This window comes from Oncorhynchus keta, chromosome 10, assembly GCF_023373465.1.
Source record: "Oncorhynchus keta strain PuntledgeMale-10-30-2019 chromosome 10, Oket_V2, whole genome shotgun sequence".
Classification (NCBI taxonomy): Eukaryota; Metazoa; Chordata; class Actinopteri; order Salmoniformes; family Salmonidae; genus Oncorhynchus; species Oncorhynchus keta.
The window spans coordinates 3516988-3533918 of NC_068430.1; the positions used below are offsets into that span (position 1 = coordinate 3516988).

At 38.8% G+C, this 16931-nt stretch overlaps 1 protein-coding gene across 1 annotated transcript in view; it reads left to right on the plus strand.

Annotated features, from left to right (window-relative positions):
* Positions 1-790: 790 nt before the first annotated feature.
* Positions 791-16931, plus strand: part of LOC118389598 (metabotropic glutamate receptor 7-like) — a 410239-nt gene continuing 394098 nt past the window's right edge. Inside the window, exon 1 of the mRNA XM_052528607.1 lies at positions 791-2068. Coding sequence (XP_052384567.1) covers positions 1550-2068 — 519 coding nt within the window. The 5' untranslated portion in view covers positions 791-1549. The remainder of the gene's footprint in view (positions 2069-16931) is intronic.

Here is a 16931-nt window from a genome sequence, read left to right on the forward strand (position 1 = left end):
AGAAGACACTGACCACAAAATGAGGTGGAAACTGAGCTGTGTTTACTAACCTCCTGCCAAATGTATGACCGTATTAGAGACAGACATATTTCACCCAGATTATACAGACCCTCTCCTATATCTATGAGGTGAAGTAAGTAATAACAGCAGCAAGATGTGTGAACTGCTGGCACAAGAAGAGTTAAAACAGAAACAGCAAGGTGCATTCTACTATTGGCACATTCTCACAACGTTGTATTTTAAATATATATATCTTTATTTAACTAGGCAAGTCAGTAAGAACACATTCTTATTTTCAATGACGGCCAAGGAACAGTGGGTTAACTGCCTGTTCAGGGACAGAACAACAGATTTGTACCTTGTCAGCTCGGGGGTTTGAACTTGCAACCTTCCGGTTATTAGTCCAATGCGCTAACCACTAGGCTACCTTGCCACTGTGTTACATTTGTAACCGCTAATAATATAATATTTTCAACTTTATTATCTTGAAACGTTTTGTGTATGTAATGTATACTGGTAATGTCTGATTGTTTTTTTCTCTTTGATTTGATTCATTTGCTTTATAGTTTGTTTTTTGTTGTTTTCGTTTTTATGTTTATTTTTTTCTCCATTTGCTTTGGCAACGTAAACACGCTTCCCATACCAATAAAACCTCTGAATTGAATTGAGAAAGAGCGAGAAAGAGCGAAAGATAGAGAGAGAGCATGAGGGAGAGGGAGAGAGAGAGAGAGAGAGAGAGAGAGAGAGAGAGAGAGAGAGAGCAGGCATCATTCCCTCCGTTAGCACTCAGTGGGAGATACGTGTATTGTCTCCGCTCCTCTCCATTCAAGTGAGGCATTTCTAAGGGACCAACAACGGAAGAGAGATTACTTTCACCAAAGATTCAGCCGCATTTGAATCAAACGGGAGGCTCAGCTACCCCAAGCTGGATCTATTTAGAACGCAATTCCGTTATCATCACGCTGTGTGCTCCTGTGATGGACTGCCTGTGAATTAAAACACGAAACACAACTTTTCGGTCTTCTATTTCTGGAAGATTCGTTGATTTTCCCCTGGTTTTCAAACTATTCATTAATGTTTAGGTATTCGTTGTGGAAGTATGACATCAGTGCACTGTGATGGGTGGTGATTCACGATTTCAACGGCGGAATATCAACGGCACTTCCTCGTACGCTCTGTAGAAAATGAGTTATGATTAGTAGCGTTTACATTCTTCCCACAGTGGCTGGTGTTCTTTATTGAATATCGACTCAAATTCAAACCCGGAATGGGTGTCCAAGCAACAAGCGACTGTGTGAACGGTACTCTGCTTCTCGGCAGTTGTGCGCACATTTAGAAGGAATAAGGCATTGCTAAACCCGTCGGTAGCCTAAACCAGAATAATCTGCACACCTGCACATTTTTTTCTACACATGGACTTACTTTGGACGATATATCACCTTGATTTCATAGAAGTATAATTTTTAAAAAGTGCCTCGGTGAATCTGGTCTTTTCTTCTGAATCGAAGTCGGAGGAGGCAGGAGGGAGAGAAAGAGATAGAGAAGGACCATGGCCAGGCTAAGGCATGGTGGTGGTGTGGTTCTGAACAAACCCTGCTTTACGTGGCAAGTGTTGTGGGTGATGAAAGCTCTATTCGACCTCACAGCATCGCAGGAAATTTACGCACCGCATTCCATAAGAATGGAGGGAGACCTGACCCTTGGTGGCCTCTTCCCTGTGCACGCCCGGGGGATCCCGGGGGAACCGTGTGGCGACATAAAGAAAGAGAACGGGATCCACCGCCTCGAAGCTATGATGTACGCCTTGGATCAAATCAACAGTGATGACGAGCTTTTGCCCAATATCACCCTAGGTGCCCGGGTGCTCGATACGTGTTCTAGGGATACCTATGCTCTGGAGCAGTCTCTGACTTTTGTGCAGGCACTCATACAAAAAGACACTTCGGACGTGAGGTGTTTGAACGGTGAGCCACCAGTGTTCGTCAAGCCAGAGAAAGTTGTTGGAGTGATTGGAGCTTCAGCGAGTTCTGTATCAATCATGGTGGCGAACATATTACGTCTCTTTCAGGTGAGTGGTGATAAGAATTAAACAGACATAAATAATGTGTTATAATGCGAGAGAGAGAGAGAGAGAGAGAGAGAGAGAGAGAGAGAGAGAGAGAGAGAGAGAGAGAGAGAGAGAGAGAGAGAGAGAGAGAGAGAGAGAGAGAGAGAGAGAGAGAGAGAGAGAGAGAGAGAGAGAGAGAGAGAGAGAGAGAGAGAGAGAGAAAGACCAAAACGCTGTACTTCCTATCTGTTCCTATCTGTTTCCAAAGTCACAATCACATGGAGCGAATGATGTGGTTCTCACTGATATTTCAGATTCCATAATGGACAGAATTTACACCCACTATAAATTAAATGGAGATCCATATCTTTGAGAATATTGATGTCAACACTCTGTCGCTGGTGTGGTTCCTCCCCCTCAAGGGTTTGAGACGTGTGATGCTGTTGCATGCGTGAGATGCCACAGGGAAAGACATATCCTGTAAAGTTGTGTAATGCTGGTATGCAGATACATTGATTTCAAAACATTTGTATCCAATAGTCTGGTCTCCTTCACCACCAGCAGTTACCGTACCCGGTCTCCCAGGTGGTTGCTACTTAAAGTCCCCAGGACATTGACAGTATTAGGCAAGACTGCCTTATTTTCTTGTGCACCAGAATCATGGAATAGTCTACAATCCATGCTTCATCTGGATATGTTAGTGCCTCTGAATGGAATAGACTACAATCCATGCTTCATCTGGATATGTTAGTGCCTCTGAATGGAATAGACTACAATCCATGCTTCATCTGGATATGTTAGTGCCTCTGAATGGAATAGACTACAATCCATGCTTCATCTGGATATGTTAGTGCTACTGAATGGAATAGTCCACAATCCATGATTCATCTAGATGTGTTAGTGCATCTGAATGGAATAGTCTACAATCCATGCTTCATCTAGATATGTTAGTGCTACTGAATGGAATAGTCCACAATCCATGCTTCATCTGGATATGTTAGTGCTACTGAATGGAATAGTCTACAATCCATGCTTCATCTAGATATGTTAGTGCTACTGAATGGAATAGTCCACAATCCCTGCTTCATCTGGATATGTTAGTGCATCTGAATGGAATAGTCCACAATCCATGCTTCATCTAGATATGTTAGTGCATCTGAATGGAATAGTCCACAATCCCTGCTTCATCTGGATATGTTAGTGCATCTGAATGGAATAGTCCACAATCCCTGCTTCATCTGGATATGTTAGTGCATCTGAATGGAATAGTCCACAATCCCTGCTTCATCTGGATATGTTAGTGCTACTGAATGGAATAGTCTACAATCCATGCTTCATCTAGATATGTTAGTGCTACTGAATGGAATAATCTACAATCCCTGCTTCATCTAGATATGTTAGTGCCTCTGAATGGATTTAAAATGTTGATTGGAGACTCTGTTACAAAATAGTTTAAAATGCTTTGTTTTAGGCTGGATCATGTTGTTGTATGTTTTCATTCTGTAATGTATTGATTGTTGCTTCCTTCTTGGTCAGGTCTCCCTTGAAAAAAGAGACTCTGGGTCTCAATGGGCTTTTCTTGGTTAAATAAATGTAAAAACAAAACAAATGGAAATAGTGAATACAAAATGCGTTGGAGAAACCAAGTTCAGCTTTAAAGTTGTTAGATTGAAGTGGCTGTCAGCTCATTTCTCAAATCGATATATATATACTGTTAGAACACATCTGGCTGCAGCAACAGTGGTTTAGCAGCAGTGTGTGGTTCCAGCACCGCGAGCCTCCACATGGCTTCAGCAGGGCTTGGTGCTGAAAGGACAGCTCCTTCCTTTTTCCAGCACCGCTAGTATCCACATGGCTTCAGCAGGGCTTGGTGCTGAGAGGACAGCTCCTTCCTAGCATCCACATGGCATCAGCAGGGCTTGGTGCTGAAAGGACAGCTCCTTCCTTTTTCCAGCACCACTAGCCTCAACATGGCTTCAGCAGGGCTTGGTGCTGAAAGGACAGCTCCTTCCTAGTATCCACATGGCTTCAACAGGGCTTGGTGCTGGATGGACAGCTCCTTCCTTTTCCATCACCACTCTACTGCTCTCATATTCTGACCGTGTGGCTGGTAGGGCACAGCGTCGTGGGACATTCATATGGCATGGTGCTGAATGGACAGCTCTGTACCACCACAGCACCGCTGTGCACCCTCTGCTCTCTCGTATTCCGGCCGTGTTCACTAGGGCAAAACACTCTGTATTCATTTCACTGAATACACCCAATATCCCGGACATTCAGAGTTCTGCGCATTTTAAATTTTGAAATGCCACATAGACATGGGAATACAGACATGGGACCACACAGGCCTAGACATGGGAATACAGACATGGGACCACACAGGCCTAGACATGGGAATACAGACATGGGATTAACATATACATTTGAATGGGAAAGCATTGCTTGTCAGCCAGTGTATCAATATGGGCATTAAGCCTGCACACGTGCCTATAGGGCTTGCAATAGTCATGGGGTTATGGGGACATTACATTTCTAATGGAGAAATCATCCGTTGTCATCCAGCGTATCCCTATGTACCCCAGAGATACACAGAGAAGCATTTCTCTTCTTCGTTATTGTTTCACTGATAGAAAACTCACTGATATGAACTCATCCCTGCAGATACACAGCTGTTTGCAGGTTCATTACCCAGCTAATGTCTCCACATGTTGTCAGCAGTGGAACACAAAACCCTATTCCATCACTATACCAATGGACCTGTGTTTACAGTGTTATCACGGTGATGTTTTCCCCTCGATTTCAGGAAGCAGTTTTCTGCGTAGTACTTTCCTGCTCCTCTCATTCGTCGGTCTAGATCAGGTTGTTTCATTGTAACCGGGAACCATATTAGCAGCAGCAGGAGCACATCCCATTAGCTCAGTGCCTTTGTGTTGTTCTGAGGGCTTGATGCTAATGCAGTCCCAGTCCCACTGCTCCACTCTGCACATGTCAGGATGACAGTATAACTTCATGTGTCAGGATGACAGTATAACTTCATATGTCAGGATGACAGTATAACTTCATATGTCAGGATGACAGTATAACTTCATGTGTCATGATGACAGTGTAACTTCATGTGTCATGATGACAGTGTAACTGCATGTGTCAGGATGACAGTATAACTTCATATGTCATGATGACAGTGTAACTTCATATGTCAGGATGACAGTATAACTTCATATGTCAGGATGACAGTATAACTTCATATGTCAGGATGACAGTATAACTTCATGTGTCATGATGACAGTGTAACTTCATGTGTTATGATGAGAATATAAGTATCTGTGGTTTGTTATTTAGTAGAGTGTGCCTTGTTACTGTTACTTAAGGTCTGTTTCTGCCATTTTTTATGAGTACAGTCCATTCATTTCAGACAAGTTAAGATGTTGAAGCTACTTTTCTTTTACATTTGAAATAATAAATTATTCATATATTTATATCTTTACTGAATAAAAATATAAATGCAACATGCAACAATAGAGTTACAGTTCATATAAGGAAATCAATCAATTTAAATAAATTCATTCGGCCCTAATCTACGGATTTCACATGACTGGGTAGGGGTGCAGCCACTTGGGAGCCAGGCCCACCCATTGGGGAGCAAGGCTAGCCAATCATAATGCCCCCCCCTCCCCCCCCACAATAAGGGGCTTAGTTACAGACAGAAATACTTCTCACTTTCATCAACTGTCCAGGTGGCTGGTCTCAGACGATTCTCGCAGGTGAAGAAGCCGGATGTGGAAGTCCTGGGCTGGCGTGTTTAAACGTGGTCAGCGTTTGTGAGGCCAGTTGTACGTGCTGCAAACATTTCTACAACGATGTGGGAGGTAGCTTATGGTATATAAATTAACAGAAAATTCTCTGGTAACAGAGCTTGTGGACATTCCTGCAGTCGGGCATTGCAATTGCACTGCTCCTTCAAAACTTGAGGCATCTGTGGCTTTGTGTTGTGTGACAAAACTGCACATTTTAGAGTGGCCTTTTATTGTCAACAGCACAAGATGCACCTGTGTAATGATTGTGCTGTTCAATCAGCGAAGGGAAAATGCTCACGAACAGGGATGGAAACACATTGGTTGGAAAAATCGTAAAGAATATATTGTGTGTTCAGTGTATTATTATTACTATTCAGATTATTGATATTAGTATTACTAACAGAGTATTGATATTAGCATTACTAACAGAGTATTGATATTAGTATTACTAACAGAGTATTGGTACTACTATTACTAACAGAGTATTGATATTAGTATTACTAACAGAGTATTGGTACTACTATTACTAACAGAGTATTGATATTAGTATTACTAACAGAGTATTGATATTAGTATTACTAACAGAGTATTGGTACTACTATTACTAACAGAGTATTGATATTAGTATTACTAACAGAGTATTGATACTACTATTACTAACAGAGTATTGATATTAGTATTACTAACAGAGTATTGCTATTACTATTACTAACAGAGTATTGATATTAGTATTACTAACAGAGTATTGCTATTACTATTACTAACAGAGTATTGGTATTAGTATTACCACCATAGTATTGATATTAGTATTACTAACCTAGTATTGATATTAGTATTACTAACAGAGTATTGATATTAGCATTACTAACAGAGTATTGATATTAGTATTACTAACAGAGTATTGATATTAGTATTACCACCATAGTATTGATATTAGTATTACTAGCCTAGTATTGATATTAGTATTGCTAACAGAGTAGTGATATTAGTATTACCACCATAGTTTTGATATTAGTATTACTAACAGAGTATTGATATTAGTATTACTAAGAGAGTATTGATATTAGTATTACTAACAGAGTATTGATATTAGCATTACTAACAGAGTATTGATATTAGTATTACTAACAGAGTATTGATATTAGTATTACCACCATAGTATTGATATTAGTATTACTAACAGAGTATTGCTATTACTATTACTAACAGAGTATTGGTATTAGTATTACCACCATAGTATTGATATTAGTATTACTAACAGAGTATTGATATTAGTATTGCTAACAGAGTAGTGATATTAGTATTACCACCATAGTTTTGATATTAGTATTACTAACAGAGTATTGATATTAGTATTACTAACAGAGTATTGATATTAGCATTACTAACAGAGTATTGATATTAGTATTACCACCATAGTATTGATATTAGTATTACTAGCCTAGTATTGATATTAGTATTACTAACAGAGTATTGATATTAGTATTACTAACAGAGTAGTGATATTAGTATTACCACCATAGTTTTGATATTAGTATTACTAACCTAGTATTGATATTAGTATTACTAACCTAGTATTGATATTAGTATTACTAACCTAGTATTGATATTAGTATTACTAACAGAGTATTGATATTAGTATTACTAACAGAGCATTGATATTCGTATTACTAACAGAGTATTGATATTAGTATTACCACCATAGTATTGATATTAGTATTACTAACAGAGTATTGATATTACTATTACTAACAGAGTATTGATATTACTATTACTAACAGAGTATTGATATTAGTATAACTAACAGAGTATTGATACTACTATTACTAACAGAGTATTGATACTACTATTACTAACAGAGTATTGATACTACTATTACTAACAGAATATTGATACTACTATTACTAACAGAGTATTGATATTAGTATTACCACCATAGTATTGATATTAGTATTACTAACAGAGTATTTATATTAGTATTACTAACAGAGTATTGATATTAGTATTACCACCATAGTATTGATATTAGTATTACTAACAGAGTATTGATATTAGTATTACTAACAGAGTATTGATATTAGTATTACCACCATAGTATTGATATTAGTATTACTAAAATAGTATTGATATTACTATTACTAACAGAGTATTGATATTAGTATTACTAACAGAGTATTGATATTAGCATTACTAACAGAGTATTGATATTAGTATTACTAACAGAGTATTGATATTAGTATTACCACCATAGTATTGATATTTGTATTACTAACCTAGTATTGATATTAGTATTACTAACCTAGTATTGATATTAGTATTACTAACAGAGTATTGATATTCGTATTACAAACAGAGTATTGATATTAGTATTACTAACAGAGTATTGATATTAGTATTACCACCATAGTATTGATATTTGTATTACTAACCTAGTATTGATATTAGTATTACTAACAGAGTATTGATATTCGTATTACAAACAGAGTATTGATATTAGTATTATCAACATAGTATTTATTTTAGTATTACTAACAGAGTATTGATATTAGTATTACTAACATAGTATTGATATTAGTATTATCAACATAGTATTTATTTTAGTATTACTAACAGAGTATTGATATTAGTATTACTAACAGAGTATTGATATTAGTATTACTAACAGAGTATTGATATTAGTATTACTAACAGAGTATTGATATTAGTATTATCAACATAGTATTGATATTTGTATTACTAACCTAGTATTGATATTAGTATTACTAACAGAGTATTGATATTAGTATTATCAACATAGTATTGATATTTGTATTACTAACCTAGTATTGATATTAGTATTACTAACAGAGTATTGATATTAGTATTATCAACATAGTATTGATATTTGTATTACTAACCTAGTATTGATATTAGTATTACTAACAGAGTATTGATATTAGTATTATCAACATAGTATTGATATTTGTATTACTAACCTAGTATTGATATTAGTATTACTAACAGAGTATTGATATTAGTATTATCAACATAGTATTGATATTTGTATTACTAACCTAGTATTGATATTAGTATTACTAACAGAGTATTGATATTCGTATTACAAACAGAGTATTGATATTAGTATTATCAACATAGTATTGATATTCGTATTACAAACAGAGTATTGATATTAGTATTATCAACATAGTATTTATTTTAGTATTGCTTTCCAGAGTTGTATATGTGTATTACTATTCAGAGTATTTACAGTATTAATAATATTCAGAGTGTTTTATTAGTATCACAATTCAGAGTTTTTTATTAGTATTACTATTCTGAGGTATAAAATGAAAAGTAGGGGTGCCTTGAATTTTACATTTACATTTTTACACACCACACATGCCAGGGCAGTCCTTTTGCCTGTCTGCCTAGCAGAAAGCCTGCTGCTGACATTGTTGAGGTGTGTGTGTCCCTGTGTGTGTGTCCCTGTGTGTGTGTGTGTCCCTGTGTGTGTGTCTGTGTGAGACCGTGTGTGTGTGTGTGTGTGTGTGTGTGTGTGTGTGTGTGTGTGTGTGTGTGTGTGTGTGTGTGTGTGTGTGTGTGTATGTGAGACCGTGTGTGTGTGTGTGTGTGTGTGTGTGTGTGTGTGTGTGTGTGTGTGTGTGTGTGTGTGTGTGTGTGTGTGTAAGAGAGACTGTGTGTGTGTGTGTGTGTGTGTGTGTGTGTGTGTGTGTGTGTGTGTGTGTGTCTGTGTGAGACCATGTGCATGTGTGTCTGTGTGAGACCGTGTGTGTGTGTGTGTCTGTGTGAGACCGTGTGTGTGTGTGTGTGTGTGTCTGTGTGTGTGTGTGTGTCTGTGTGTGTGAGTCTGTGTGTGTGTGTGTGTGTGAGTCTGTGTGTGTGTGTGAGTCTGTGTGTCCACATGTGTGAGTGTGAAATGGGGCTGTGTCTGCCAGTCAGACAAGGGTAAAGGGTACTACCTCAGGGTGCTGTTACACTCCCTGGCATCAAGAACAGAAGAGTAATGTGGACAGGCACCTTGTGTGGGCAGTGGATGTTTCCCAAATGGCACATTGTCCCCTAAATAGTGCACTACGAGTAGTACACACCATAAGGAATAGGGTTCCATTTGCGACACAAAGAGTCTTGAGTGTGGGGAACCCCTCGTAACTTTCACCCTCAGTAGCCAGCCTCCGGAGGGAAAGACAAGATGTTATCTTTATTTAGTTTTGGGGAGGTTGGTGAGGTTATTTTCTCCTTACCTCAGGACGTGATGCCCAGTGAAACTCAGGGCACACAGTCCTCTGTTTCTGCCTTAGGTAGACACACACACACACACACACACACACACACACACACACACACACACACACACACACACACACACACACACACACACAGGTAGTGTCACTGTGAAGTATCCCAGAGTGAGAGTGTAGTGATCTAGCGTTTTCTTCAAGACTCTATGCCTTCAAGACTCTATGCCTTCAGGACTCTATGTCTTCAGGACTCTCTTCCTTCAGGACTCTATTCCTTCAGGACTCTCTTCCTTCAGGACTCTCTTCCTTGAGGACTCTATGCCTTCAGGACTCTATGTCTTTAGAACTCTCTTCCTTCAGGACTCTGTCTTCAGGATTCTATGTCTTTAGGACTATGTCTTCAGGACTCTATGTCTTCAGGATTCTATGTCTTCAGGACTCTTTGTCTTCAGGACTCTTTGTCTTCAGGACTCTATGTCTTCAGGACTCTATGTCTTCAGGACTCTATGCCTTCAGGACTCTATGTCTTCAGGACTCTATGCCTTCAGGACTCTATGTCTTCAGGACTCTATGTCTTCAGGACTCTATGTCTTCAGGACTCTCTTCCTTCAGGACTCTCTTCCTTCAGGACTCTATGTCTTCAGGACTCTCTTCCTTCAGGACTCTTTGTCTTCAGGACTCTTTGTCTTCAGGACTCTTTGTCTTCAGGACTCTATGTCTTCAGGACTCTTTGTCTTCAGGACTCTATGTCTTCAGGACTCTATGTCTTCAGGACTCTCTTCCTTCAGGACTCTATGTCTTCAGGACTCTCTTCCTTCAGGACTCTATGTCTTCAGGACTCTCTTCCTTCAGGACTCTTTGTCTTCAGGACTCTTTGTCTTCAGGACTCTATGTCTTCAGGACTCTTTGTCTTCAGGACTCTTTGTCTTCAGGACTCTATGTCTTCAGGACTCTTTGTCTTCAGGACTCTTTGTCTTCAGGACTCTATGTCTTCAGGACTCTATGTCTTCAGGACTCTCTTCCTTCAGGACTCTATGTCTTCAGGACTCTCTTCCTTCAGGACTCTTTGTCTTCAGGACTCTTTGTCTTCAGGACTCTATGTCTTCAGGACTCTATGTCTTCAGGACTCTATGCCTTCAGGACTCTATGTCTTCAGGACTCTATGTCTTCAGGACTCTATGTCTTCAGGACTCTTTGTCTTCAGGACTCTTTGTCTTCAGGACTCTATGTCTTCAGGACTCTATGTCTTCAGGACTCTTTGTCTTCAGGACTCTATGTCTTCAGGACTCTTTGTCTTCAGGACTCTTTGTCTTCAGGACTCTATGTCTTCAGGACTCTTTGTCTTCAGGACTCTTTGTCTTCAGGACTCTATGTCTTCAGGAAACTATGAGGGAGGAGAGACCAGAACTGACATTTAGCTAATTTCACAGGAGAGAAAGGGCACATTTCATGTGTATATCATATAATATCATATCATTTCATGTGTATATCATATCATTTCATATTATTTCATGTTTATATCATATCATTTCATGCCACAAGAGTATTGGTGCATACCGGTACCTGCAACCTTTTGTCAGGGAAAGTAAACTGATATAAAGGACTCCTGCATACGGCTGTGGTCAAAACACTGTACTTTCAAAATACATATTTTCTTTTTACCCATTAAACAGTTGGGAGCATATATATTGTATATATACTGTAGTGTGCAACTTTCTTTCTTTCTTTCTTTCTTTTCATTCATTCATTATTTATTTATTTCATTATTTCATTATTTCGTTCTTTCTCTCTTCCTTTCATTCTGTCTTTCATTCTTTCATTCTTTCATTCTTTCCTTCTCTCTTTCTCTCTTTCTTTCATTCTGTCTATCTTTCTCTCTTTCTTTCTTTCTTTCTTTCTTTCTTTCTTTCATTCTTTCATTCTTTCATTCTTTCCTTCTCTCTTTCTCTCTTTTTTCTTTCTTTCTTTCTCTCTTTCATTATTTCATTCTTTCCTTCTCTCTTTCTCTCTTTCTCTCTTTCATTCTTTCATTCTTTCATTCTTTCATTCTTTCCTTCTCTCTTTCTCTCTTTTTTCTTTCTTTCTTTCTCTCTTTCATTCTTTCCTTCTCTATTTCTCTCTTTCTCTCTTTCATTCTTTCATTCTTTCTTTCCTTCTCTCATTCTTTCTTTCATTATTTCATTCTTTCATTCTTTCCTTCTCTCTTTCTCTCTTTTTTCTTTCTTTCTTTCTCTCTTTCATTCTTTCATTATTTCCTTCTCTCTTTCTCTCTTTCTCTCTTTCTTTCTTTCTCTCTCTCTCTCTCTCTTTCTTTCTTTCTTTCTTTCATTCATTCTTTCTCTCTTTATTTCTACACAGTTTACTGTTCCTTTACTCATCACCTCTCCAGTATCTTTGGATGTGCATCAGCTCATGCTTTTTCCATTCAACAATCTCATTACATGGAGACAATGAAGCCGATTCACTGTTACCACCCAATGACTACAATACAGTTTCTTCCAGAGATAACGCAAGCTCCTTTTACTCTGTAAAAAAAAAAGAAGCATATCGACTCCAGCCTGGTGGTCTTGTTATAAGATTAAACCCAAGGTCTGTCCTTGATCCTGATAACATCAGAGACAGCGACCCCCTGTTGCAATGGAAGAGAACACTTACTCCAGAGTCCAGACCCACAGCAGGAGATCTCAGCACGGTTCTCTGCTGGGTATAGTCAGTGGTGCTGGCAGGAGTTCTATTTCATTTGTAGTAAGCCTATCCTGAAAAGGCAGTTGACCCTCTTGGTGTTGGCTTTTTCTATACTATTCTACTGTATCTTAGTCCGTTACGCTCTGACATCTCTCGTCCATATGTATATATGTAACAGTATAGCTTCCATCCCCTCGCCCCGACCTGGGCTCGAACCAGGGACCCTCTGCACACATCAACAACTGACACCCACGAAGCATCGTTACCCATCACTCCACAAAAACCGCGGCCCTTGCAGAGCAAAGGGGAACTACTACTTCAAGGTCTCAGAGGAAGTGATGTCACCGATTGAAACGTTATTAGCGCGCCCCACCGCTAACTAGCTAGCCGTTTCACATTGGCTACATATAGTCTTCATTTGTTCCTACTTAGATTTGTGTATAGATATTTCTACACTGTCGGAGCTAGAAGCACAAACATTTCGCTACACACGCAATAACATGTGCTCATGATAAGGAAATGTGTTAAAATAAATTATTAGAATGTTGCAGTCCTGAAACCATAGGTCTGATACCATGTGATTGTATGAAACCATAGGTCTGATACCATGTGATTGTATGAAACCATAGGTCTGATACCATGTGATTGTATGAAACCATAGGTCTGATACCATGTGATTGTATGAAACCATAGGTCTGATACCATGTGATTGTATGAAACCATAGGTCTGATACCATGTGATGGTATGAAACCATAGGTCTGATACCATGTGATTGTATGAAACCATACGTCTGATACCATGTGATGGTATAAAACCATAGGTCTGATACCATGTGATTGTATGAAACCATAGGTCTGATACCATGTGATTGTATGAAACCATAGGTCTGATACCATGTGATTGTATGAAACCATAGGTCTGATACCATGTGATCGTATGAATCCATAGGTCTGATACCATGTGATTGTATGAAACCATAGGTCTGATACCATGTGATTGTATGAAACCATAGGTCTGATACCATGTGATTGTATGAAACCATAGGTCTGATACCATGTGATTGTATGAAACCATAGGTCTGATACCATGTGATTATATGAAACCATAGGTCTGATACCATGTGATTGTATGAAACCATAGGTCTGATACCATGTGATTGTATGAAACCATAGGTCTGATACCATGTGATGGTATGAAACCATAGGTCTGATACCATGTGATTGTATGAAACCATAGGTCTGATACCATGTGATTGTATGAAACCATAGGTCTGATACCATGTGATTGTATGAAACCATAGGTCTGATACCATGTGATTGTATGAAACCATAGGTCTGATACCATGTGATTGTATGAAACCATAGATCTGATACCATGTGATTGTATGAAACCATAGATCTGATACCATGTGATTGTATGAAACCATAGGTCTGATACCATGTGATCGTATGAATCCATAGGTCTGATACCATGTGATGGTATGAAACCATAGGTCTGATACCATGTGATTGTATGAAACCATAGGTCTGATACCATGTGATCGTATGAAACCATAGGTCTGATACCATGTGATCGTATGAAACCATAGGTCTGATACCATGTTACAGTCCTGAAACCATAGGTCTGATACCATGTGATTGTATGAAACCATAGGTCTGATACCATGTGATCGTATGAAACCATAGGTCTGATACCATGTGATGGTATGAAACCATAGGTCTGATACCATGTTACAGTCCTGAATCCATAGGTCTGATACCATGTGATTGTATGATACCATAGGTCTGATACCATGTGATTGTATGAAACCATAAGTCTGATACCATGTGATTGTATGAAACCATAGGTCTGATACCATGTGATTGTAGGAAACCATAGGTCTGATACCATGTGATCGTATGAAACCATAGGTCTGATACCATGTTACAGTCCTGAAACCATAGGTCTGATACCATGTGACCGTATGAAACCATAGGTCTGATACCATGTGATGGTATAAAACCATAGGTCTGATACCATGTGATTGTATGAAACCATAGGTCTGATACCATGTGATCGTATGAAACCATAGGTCTGATACCATGTTACAGTCCTGAAACCATAGGTCTGATACCATGTGATTGTATGAAACCATAGGTCTGATACCATGTGATCGTATGAAACCATAGGTCTGATACCATGTTACAGTCCTGAAACCATAGGTCTGATACCATGTGATTGTATGAAACCATAGGTCTGAAACCATGTGATGGTATGAAACCATAGGTCTGATACCATGTGATTGTATGAAACCATAGGTCTGATACCATGTTACAGTCCTGAAACCATAGGTCTGATACCATGTGATCGTATGAAACCATAGGTCTGATACCATGTTACAGTCCTGAAACCATAGGTCTGATACCATGTGATCGTATGAAACCATAGGTCTGATACCATGTTACAGTCCTGAAACCATAGGTCTGATACCATGTGCTCGTATGAAACCATAGGTCTGATACCATGTTACAGTCCTGAAACCATAGGTCTGATACCATGTGATTGTATGAAACCATAGGTCTGATACCATGTGATGGTATGAAACCATAGGTCTGATACCATGTGATTGTATGAAACCATAGGTCTGATACCATGTGATTGTAGGAAACCATAGGTCTGATACCATGTGATGGTATGAAACCATAGGTCTGATACCATGTGATGGTATGAAACCATAGGTCTGATACCATGTGATTGTATGAAACCATAGGTCTGATACCATGTGATTGTATGAAACCATAGGTCTGATACCATGTGATGGTATGAAACCATAGGTCTGATACCATGTGATGGTATGAAACCATAGGTCTGATACCATGTGATTGTAGGAAACCATAGGTCTGATACAATGTGATTGTATGAAACCATAGGTCTGATACCATGTGATGGTATGAAATCATAGGTCTGATACCATGTGATTGTATGAAACCATAGGTCTGATACCATGTGATTGTATGAAACCATAGGTCTGATACGATGTGATTGTATGAAACCATAGGTCTGATACCATGTGATTGTATGAAACCATAGGTCTGATACCATGTGATTGTATGAAACCATAGGTCTGATACCATGTGATTGTATGAAACCATAGGTCTGATACCATGTGATTGTATGAAACCATAGGTCTGAAACCATGTGATGGTATGAAACCATAGGTCTGATACCATGTGATTGTATGAAACCATAGGTCTGTGACCATGTGATCGTATGAAACCATAGGTCTGATACCATGTTACAGTCCTGAAACCATAGGTCTGATACCATGTGATGGTATGAAACCATAGGTCTGATACCATGTTACAGTCCTGAAACCATAGGTCTGATACCATGTGATTGTATGAAACCATAGGTCTGATACCATGTGATTGTATGAAACCATAGGTCTGATACCATGTGATTGTATGAAACCATAGGTCTGAAACCATGTGATGGTATGAAACCATAGGTCTGATACCATGTGATGGTATGAAACCATAGGTCTGATACCATGTGATTGTATGAAACCATAGGTCTGATACCATGTGATGGTATGAAACCATAGGTCTGATACCATGTGATTGTATGAAACCATAGGTCTGATACCATGTGATGGTATGAAACCATAGGTCTGATACCATGTGATGGTATGAAACCATAGGTCTGATACCATGTGAAGGTATGAAATCATAGGTCTGATACCATAGGTCTGATACCATGTGATTGTATGAAACCATAGGTCTGATACCATGTGATGGTATGAAACCATAGGTCTGAAACCATGTGATGGTATGAAACCATAGGTCTGATACCATGTGATGGTATGAAACCATAGGGCTGATACCATGTGATGGTATGAAACCATAGGTCTGATACCATGTGATTATATGAAACCATAGGTCTGATACCATGTGATTGTATGAAACCATAGGTCTGATACCATGTGATTGTATGAAACCATAGGTCTGATACCATGTGATGGTATGAAACCATAGGTCTGATACCGTGTTACAGTCCTGAAACCATAGGTCTAATACCATGTGATCGTATGAAACCATAGGTCTGATACCATGTGATTGTATGAAACCATAGGTCTGATACCATGTGATTGTATGAAACCATAGGTCTGATACCATGTTATTGTATGA